Source organism: Jaculus jaculus, chromosome 19, assembly GCF_020740685.1.
Source record: "Jaculus jaculus isolate mJacJac1 chromosome 19, mJacJac1.mat.Y.cur, whole genome shotgun sequence".
Lineage (NCBI taxonomy): Eukaryota > Metazoa > Chordata > Mammalia > Rodentia > Dipodidae > Jaculus > Jaculus jaculus.
In genome coordinates this window covers 43,827,289-43,836,120 of record NC_059120.1, presented here as the reverse complement: position 1 = coordinate 43,836,120, position 8,832 = coordinate 43,827,289, and the positions used below count along the sequence as shown (strand labels likewise).

The 8,832-nt window shown below is 50.4% G+C and overlaps 1 protein-coding gene across 1 annotated transcript; it reads left to right on the top strand.

Moving 5' to 3' along the window:
• The first annotated feature begins 832 nt into the window (after positions 1–832).
• On the top strand, positions 833–8,832 carry Gpr61 (G protein-coupled receptor 61). The gene is made up of 3 exons (XM_004659033.2): positions 833–996; positions 4,429–6,656; positions 8,333–8,832. The coding sequence occupies exon 2, from the start codon at positions 5,042–5,044 to the stop codon at positions 6,395–6,397; it is 1,356 nt and encodes a 451-aa protein (XP_004659090.1). The 5' UTR covers positions 833–996; positions 4,429–5,041; the 3' UTR covers positions 6,398–6,656; positions 8,333–8,832.

The window sequence follows — 8,832 nt, the reverse complement described above, 5'->3', positions numbered from 1 at the left end:
GCAGTATTAGTCAGGTGCCTGGGCAACTGAGCATGCTCTCCAGAGCACGTGCAGGGCCGCACCCCTCATCTCCCTTCCTCAGGTTCATCACACTGTGGTGATGCTTCATGGTGATGCTCCCAGCTCTGTTCAGCTTTACAAATAAAGGCCAATCGGGCCTTCCTGAGAACCAGGCTCCCACTCTGTCTTCAGGGAGCAGTGATGTGGAGATGTATAGGGTTGCTTAGGGATATTAGATCCCTGTCTCTGTAAGCTCTCAGAGATCCATTCCAAATGAACAGACAGACTAAGCAGTAATAATGTGATGGGGCGGGGGGCAGAGAGCAAGTGTAGGGTTAAAACAAAGCCTTCAGCTTCCCTTTCAACCTGCTGCTATACCTCAACTGTCTGCTATACAAATTTGTTACCTTCCAATGCAGATTAACCCTGGACCACCCCCCTGAGGGCTCAGCATTTTCCAGGTCTAACCTTGAGGCCCCCTGTGTCTCACTGACCTGTATGTTAAAAAAGCACCTTGGCCTTGGTGTCACACAGAACCCATGCCTATCAGGAACCTCAGGGTCGTTTACCTTACAATCCTGTGTAATAGGGAAGAAACCAAAGCCAAAATTGAAAATGACTTGCCCAAGGTCACACACTTATTAAGTGCCACAAACCTTTTCTTTCATCTGCTTGATAGGGTTGGTTTATCCTGCCTGTCATCATCTGGTTCCAGGAAACTTTTGGATATGTAGTCCAGAGCCTGAGAGAAGTCTGAGGAGCTGAGCTCACTGTTGAGCACTTTGCTCAGGGCGCTGGGACCCAGCTGTTTGCTCCAGAAGTGACTCCAAGGGATTGGTGCGAAGCAGGAGGCCACTAGGACCCAGAAGCTTTCTGAGCATCCTGCTCTGCTGGCTGCCTCTCACCGCTCACTGCAGTGGTTCAGGCTTCAGCAGCCGTGGAGAAGCATCAGCTGAGAGGAGCTATCACATGGGAGCCGGGAGCTGCTCAGCAAAGGTAGGAGTTGCTAGGCCAGGAATGGGGGCCAGACCCAGGGCCTGGTGGTGAGTGCAGCTGTGCCCTACAGAAGGGTGACGTTCCACAGCAGCAGCCCACCCTGTCTGTCCTAAGGTGGGCAGTTTTGTCAGGGTTTGGACTCCTAGGTGTCCCATAGGCAGTATTGGGGTGTGGGCATCTCTGAAGCCTGGAGCTGGGGGCTGATCACATCCTGCCGGCAGCAGAAGCCACATCCCACAACAAACAACATTCTGTTTTGCTCCATGTCACAGAGGTGGGTCTCCCACCTCCTAGTAATGGGTCCTGAGGCATCCGGGCTGCTGGGCAGCCGAGTCCCAGTTGTAGGCAGCTCTGCTGGGGTGAGGTGCCCAAGGTGTCTGGAAACCTTCTCTGGCTTAGGAGGGGCATGCTCTCACCTAAAGGCAGGCCAGGCTCTGATCCTTGGGATGGAAGCTCTGTATGTAAGAAAGAGGTGCATGTGGAGCCCACCACCTCTGTGGCCTTGGGCTGGGCACATGTGTGCATCCTGTTTTCTGAGACAAGGGTCTCTTTCTCTTGACCATGCCCCTTATAGTGCCCAGACCTCAGACCCTATGGTGGCAAAGCCTTCCAGGTACCAAGAAGTCCTGGAGCTAAGGATGAGAGCATCTGTTGGGGTAGAAGACATGATGACATGAGCAAGGAATGGAGTCAGTCTCCCTGGATTTCCCCCTGTGAAACCATTACAGCACGGCCCTCCCCTCCATAACCCGGTTCATCAGTGAGAATGTGCCAAGTAGCCAAGTATTGCTCTGCCTGATAGGATGTTAGGAGAGAAACTAGAATCGTAGAATTTTGGAGTGGTTGTGGAAATACCATTAAGACTGAGGAGGCTGAGAAAGAAAAATGCACAATGCTCTCTTGCCCAGAGCTCTATCATGGCTTCAGAGCACCCCTCTATGTCCACGTGGAAACCATGCCCACTTTCCTCAGTCTGGGAGGAACCATGGCAGGGCCTCACTAGACTGGATTACTGCTGTCCATCCACACATAGTGGCTCCTTCCTCCTTCAGCTCCCAGAAATCTGGAGTCACACCTGGGCCCCACTCATAGGTAGAAGGGATTAACATGGTGTGGTAAGCATGTGTGATCTAGGATTTTTTTTTTTTTTTTTCCTGGTAGACCATCTTAAAAGAAGCTGACATCTTCCAGAAGAGAGAGGCAAGTCTCTAGGCATTTGTCCAAAGTTAGAGAAGCCTCAAATTTAGGAAGCTTGGGCCATCCTTTCCAGAAGAGAGTCCCCTGGCTGACACACAGATGACTATCTTTGGCATTTATACTGTGGGGGCAGGGGTTTGAGTCTGATTCAATTCACAGAATTGCACTGAACACCTACTGCATGTGTGGCATGGATTAGTGTAAGGTTTATAACACCCAAACCCCATGCTGACTGTAAGGTAACAGAAACAAGAGTAGCTCAAGAGGAGGAACCATGTGGTTCCTCTTCATTGTAGTCATAGAAATGACTGGTTTTTAAATGGAGCAACCATAAGCCTCTCCCCAGCCATGGAACTCATAGAATAATACAATGTTATGTGTAGGAGCCTACAGGTCTTCTAGTCTAATCCTTACATTTCACAGATGAGGAAAGCACGGGCCATGGAACTTTTAACTTGTTTACAGAGAGGCATGTTTTGAGTTGGGGCATACCTTTATCCCAGCACTCAGGAGGCAGAGACAGGAGGATTGCTGTGAGTTTAAGGCCAGCCTGGGACTACAGAGTGAGCTCCTGGTCAGCCTGGGCTAGAGTGAGACCCTAACTTGAAAAGAACAAACAAAAAAAGGAGACAGGCATGTTTGCAGCTTGCCTCTACGCTGTGTAACTCAACATGCATGCTACATTAAGACTCTGGGGCTGGAGCGATGGCTTAGCAGTTAAGGTGCTTGCCTGTGAAGCCCAAGGAGCTAGGTTCAATGCCCCGGTACCCACGTAAGCCAGATGCACAAGGTGGCGCATGCGTCTGGAGTTCATTTGCAGTGGCTGGAGGCCCTGGAGCACCCATTTTTTCTCTCTCAAATAAGTAAATAAATATTTTAAAAAGAATGTGCAAGGATGGTCTATATTAATGAAAAAAGTTAATTACATTGGGCAACCTGTATAGGTTATATGCAAACTCAACATGGATACTGACACATAAAACAGATGCGATCTGCCACTTAAACAGGAATGTTGAGAAGTCCTGATTTCCTCTGGTTTTCTCTGCTTTGCTTTGCATATTCCCACTTCTATAGTCACAGTCATCCACCCCATCACAATTTTGTTGTTTCTTTTTCTTTTTGTGGTTTTTCAAGGTAGGGTCTTGCTCTAGCCCAGGCTGACCTGGACTTCACTGTGTAGTTTCAGGGTGGCCTTGAACTCATGGTGATCCTCCTATCTCTGCCTCCCATGTGCTGGGATTAAAGGCGTGCGCCATGTGCCACCATGACTGGCTCATTGTCATTTTACATGGGTACCTACTCTCACTGCTTTTTCCGTGATGAAGGGAGGGCCAGCAATCTTCAGAGGGTCAGTTCCAATGTTCAAGAGGCATGGGGAGATGGTTGAGTGGGAGGTTAGGAGCAGCTCCTTTTCCCTGTCAGCCAGGGCACAGCTTGCCTTGAGAAGCTGGAGTAGGTGGAGAAGGGAAGAGTTCAAGTGACTTGTGTCCTCTGACCTTGGGAGCTCAGGCCTTCCTTCCAGCCGGGGCATTCTGGTTTCCCTGTTGCTTTTCAGCATTCCCAAACTGCCTTTTTCTTTTTCTTTTTTGTCTTGGGAGTGATGATGTCAGAAGAGACTAAAGCACAGTTCTCTTTTTCAGGTGACAGCCCTAGAGCAGTGAGAGACATTTTTAGCAACAGCTCAACATTGACTTACTGAAAGCCATATATATATGCCTCTGTGTGTGTGTGGGGGGGGTACCTGTGTGTGCATGTAAAGGTCAGAGGACAACCGGGAGCCCCATGGCTCTTCTTGTCTTCACCTTTCCAGTATTGGGATTATAGGTATGGGTAGGCTGAGCATCTTAACGTATGTACTGGGGAATCAAACTCAGGTCTTCGTGTTTTTAAGGCAAACACATTACAGACAGAGCTCTCTCTCCAGCCCTGGAAGTCTAGTACATTAGTCAATTTGGAGGCTACCTTCCAGCATAGCACAGCATGGTGGGCAACAGAAGTGGCCCGGAGGCCAGACTATTTGGAACTTTTCACTTGCTAGCTATCGATCTTGGGCCCCAAGTACAGCTTAGGAAAAATGGAGTTCACGACCTCTGTCTTATACGGCTGTTTGAGGGGGACCTAGCACTTAGGATAGCGCCTGCCATGGGGAGACCACCATGTAAATGGTACTTCCTGTGTTCACTGACCAATCACAAACACGCTTGTGAAACAGGTACCATTCCCTTCATTTTACAGATGCCTTGATGAGGAAGCTGGAGTGAAGTGTTGCAGTTAGTGTCCAGATCTGGGACTAGAAGTGGATCTTGTGTTCCATTCCAAGGAGACCAGAAATCAGGAAATTCACATCAACAACCCTAACACCACAGCACTGTCCTGGAGCTCAGGAGACCCCTGGGGAGAGGAGAGAGGATTTAGAATTGCCCTTGAACAGGAAGAAGGGTATGGAGAATGTAAAGAAAGTGGAGGAGGAGGTGCCAGGTGCTGCTCAGAAGGTGGAGTGCTGTTGACTGGGTGAGGATCCATCCCTTACACATCTCTTGCTTCCTGTCCGTCGCTGGGGCTGACCCTTCGACTCCCTGCTGCCAGAAACAGGACATGAGCTCCTGAGTTCACAGCTGCCTGGCCTGGCATTCTGTCTACGGAGGAGCCCAGCCTTGGAGGCTGGTAATAAGAGTCTGCCCAAGAGACTCCAGCAGGACCCCTCCCCCCATCCCTCTCAAAAAATAAAGAAGAAAGGAAGGAAGGAAGGCAGAAAGAGGGAAGCCTGGGCTTGCCATCCCAGGGTTGTGGACTAGGATGGGGGATGGGCCTGTGACAGGAGGTACCCTGGGTGTCCTCTTTCGGCCCCATGGAGTCCTCACCCATCCCCCAGTCAGCAGGGAACTCTTCCACTTTGGGAAGGCTTCCTCAAACCCCAGATCCCTCTGCTGCCAGCGGTGTCCCGGAGTTGGGGCTGCGGGACGTGGCTTCAGAATCCGTGGCTCTCTTCTTCATGCTCCTGTTGGACCTGACTGCTGTGGCTGGCAACGCTGCTGTCATGGCTGTTATTGCCAAAACGCCTGCCCTCCGAAAGTTCGTCTTCGTCTTCCACCTCTGCCTGGTGGACCTGCTGGCTGCGCTGACCCTCATGCCTCTGGCCATGCTTTCCAGCTCTGCCCTCTTTGACCATGCTCTCTTTGGGGAGGTGGCCTGTCGCCTCTACTTGTTTCTCAGTGTATGTTTTGTAAGCCTGGCCATCCTTTCCGTGTCTGCCATCAACGTGGAGCGCTATTATTACGTGGTCCACCCCATGCGCTACGAGGTGCGCATGACGCTGGGGCTGGTGGCCTCTGTGCTGGTGGGTGTGTGGGTCAAGGCCCTGGCCATGGCCTCCGTGCCAGTGTTGGGAAGGGTCTCTTGGGAGGAAGGAGCTTCCAGCGTCCACCCGGGCTGTTCACTCCAATGGAGCCACAGTGCCTACTGCCAGCTTTTTGTGGTGGTCTTCGCGCTCCTGTACTTCTTGCTGCCCTTGCTCCTCATCCTTGTGGTTTACTGCAGCATGTTCCGGGTGGCTCGGGTGGCCGCCATGCAACACGGGCCACTGCCCACGTGGATGGAGACACCCCGGCAACGCTCCGAGTCTCTCAGCAGCCGCTCCACCATGGTCACGAGCTCCGGGGCTCCCCAGACCACCCCGCATCGGACGTTTGGGGGCGGGAAAGCAGCTGTGGTCCTCTTAGCTGTAGGGGGACAGTTTCTGCTCTGTTGGCTGCCCTACTTCTCTTTCCATCTCTACGTGGCCCTGAGCGCTCAGCCCATTTCGACAGGACAGGTGGAGAGCGTGGTGACCTGGATTGGCTACTTTTGCTTCACTTCCAACCCTTTCTTCTACGGATGTCTCAACCGGCAGATCCGGGGGGAGCTCAGCAAGCAGTTCGTCTGCTTCTTCAAGCCCGCTCCAGAGGAGGAGCTGAGGCTGCCTAGTCGAGAGGGCTCCATCGAGGAGAATTTCCTGCAGTTCCTTCAGGGGACTGGCTGTTCCTCTGAGAACTGGGTTTCTCGGCCCCTACCCAGCCCTAAGCAGGAGCCACCTGCTGTTGACTTTCGGATCCCAGGTCAGATCGCAGAGGAAACCTCCGAGTTCCTGGAGCAGCAGCTCACCAATGACATCATCATGCCGGACAGCTACCTCCACCCCGCCCCTTCGCCCAGGCTGGAGTCATGATGAGCTCTTGGACACTGGAAATAGGGTTTGGAGGCTGGTTTATGATCCCAAGGACTGCCTTGTGGGACCACGTTTTTCCAGCTGGCTGGGGCTGGGGCTGGGGTCTCCGCACATAGCTTTTGCTTAGTGTTTCCTGGGTCAGAACCAGAGCCAACAGGATGGACTTGTGGCAAAAGCCTTGGACTTGGCTGTGATCTTTGACTATTGGGGGAGGGAACCTGGGTATGGCGAGACGGTGACGAGAGAAAAGGGTCACAAGGTGAGGTGGAATTTTCTCAACCAGCAAACTTTCCATGCCCCAAGAAACAGGGAAATGCCCTAAGGGAAGGAGTTGAAGATCAGGATAGCCAGCTAGGTACTGAGTAATTCTGGGGACCACTGAGGATTTTTTTTTTTTTTTCAGTGTAACTATCCAGGGTAACACTTGTACCATAGCAAGGTAAGAAAATGGCCTGTCTCTTCTCATTTCCTAGTAGGTTTAAAAAGGACAAAGTTAAAAAAAAAAAAAGGACAAAGTTATGGGGCTGAGGAGATGCTCAGTGGATAAAGTAACTGCCACACAAGCATGAGGATATAAGTTTGGATGCCCAGTACCCATGTAAAAACCAGACATTGTGGCACATGACTGTAAATCCCAGAGCTGTGAAGGCAGAGACAGGAAGATCCCTGAGGTTTGCTGGCTAGCTAGTATACCCCAATCAGTTAGAGGCCTTGTCTCAAAACAATAGGTGGGGCATGACTAAGAAAATACCTAATGTTAAATTCTGGCATTCATGTTCACCTGTTCATGCATATCTGTACATGCATATATACATACACAGGCAGAATACACACACACACACACACACACACACACACGCAAAAAAACCCTACATTGTAGCCAAGTGTTTCCATATGAGTTAGTAGACTTTTTAAAAGATTAATGTCTAAGGTTTTATTTTCTTTTTAAAAATATTTTTATTTATTTGAGAGAGAGAGATAGAGGTAGAGAGACAGACAGAGAAAATGGGTGCACCAGGGCCTCCAGTTGCTGCAAACAAATCCTAGATGCATGTGCCACCTTGTGCCTCTGGCTTATGTTGGTCTTGGGGCCTTGGGGGAATCAAAACCTGGGTCGTTTGGCTTTGCAGCCAAGTTCCTTAACTGCTAAGCCATCTCTCCAGCCCTGAGGTTTTCTTTTTTGATTTTTCGAGGTAGTGTCTCGCTCTATCCCAGGCTGACCTGGAATCTCTATGTAATCTCAAGCTGGCCTGGAACTCATGGCAAGCCTCCTACCTCTGCCTCCTGAGTGCTAGTATTAAAGGTGTGTGCCACCCACGCCTGGCTTCCTGAGGTTTTCTTTTCTTTATTTTTAAAAATATTGTATTTATTTATTTGTAAGAGAGAGAGAGAGAGAAAGAGGCAGATAGAAAATGGGCACACCAGGGCCTCTAGCCGCGCTACAAACTTCAGATGCATGTGCCCCCTTGTGCATCTGGCTTATGTGGGTCCTGGGGAATCGAACTGGGGTCCCTAGGCTTCCGCAGGCAAACGCCTTCATCATGAAGCCATTTCCTCAGCCCCTGAGGTTTTCTTAAAGCGAGCAGCTAAGCAGGCAGAATTCTTTCCTGGGTTTGGCCAGCAACAAGAAGAAACAGCCAGTAGGGCACCGGGAGTAGGTGACAGCAAAGCTCACCGCAGCTCTCTCGAACGCTAAGAAAAACTCCTATTACTCTGTCTTTCTTGCATGTAAGACACTGGTGTGGGGCTTGATCTCAGCAGATCAAGCATCAGGAAGGAGGCCTTCTTCTCCCTGTCTTTTTATAATGACTAACTGAATGATTGGGGCTAAGAGAGCTGAGGGTGGAGTTAGCATCTGAATTAGTGAAGTGGTTGGATACGGAGAGATTAGGTAAACCATTCTGATCAATAATGCTGCACATCTTTTCTTTCCAGGACTGGCCTCCCCGATCTCTCTCCTCATGGCAGTGACCCACCTCCAGCCCCTTGGACAATCGGGTACAAGAGACTAAGGTCGGGCATGGGAAGGGTGGGGTTTGCGTAGTCCATTAAATGCCTCCCGACTCTCATTCATCACTCCTGAAATTAGCTTCAGTGACAAAGACTTAAATCTCTTTCTCTCCTACCTGTAGCCCTGGGTTGGAGAAGGCAGAGAGTTGGGCTTGGCTATTTACTAATTAAGCCTATGGGAACCATGTCAACTAATATTGGCAATGAAATTCTCAGTGGAGAGAGGGGATAAGTGCAAACTGGACAGGACACCCATCTTGGGCCACTGTCCATCCCACTTCCCTCAATTGAACACAAAAGGGTCAATACAGAGCCAGAGAGTGCTGTGGTCTATACTTGAACAAATTTCTGGCTCAGTGAATGAGTCAGAAAAAGGGGTGAAGTGGATTGGAGGAGTGGGGTAGTTTCCCCTTTGAACAGCTAAT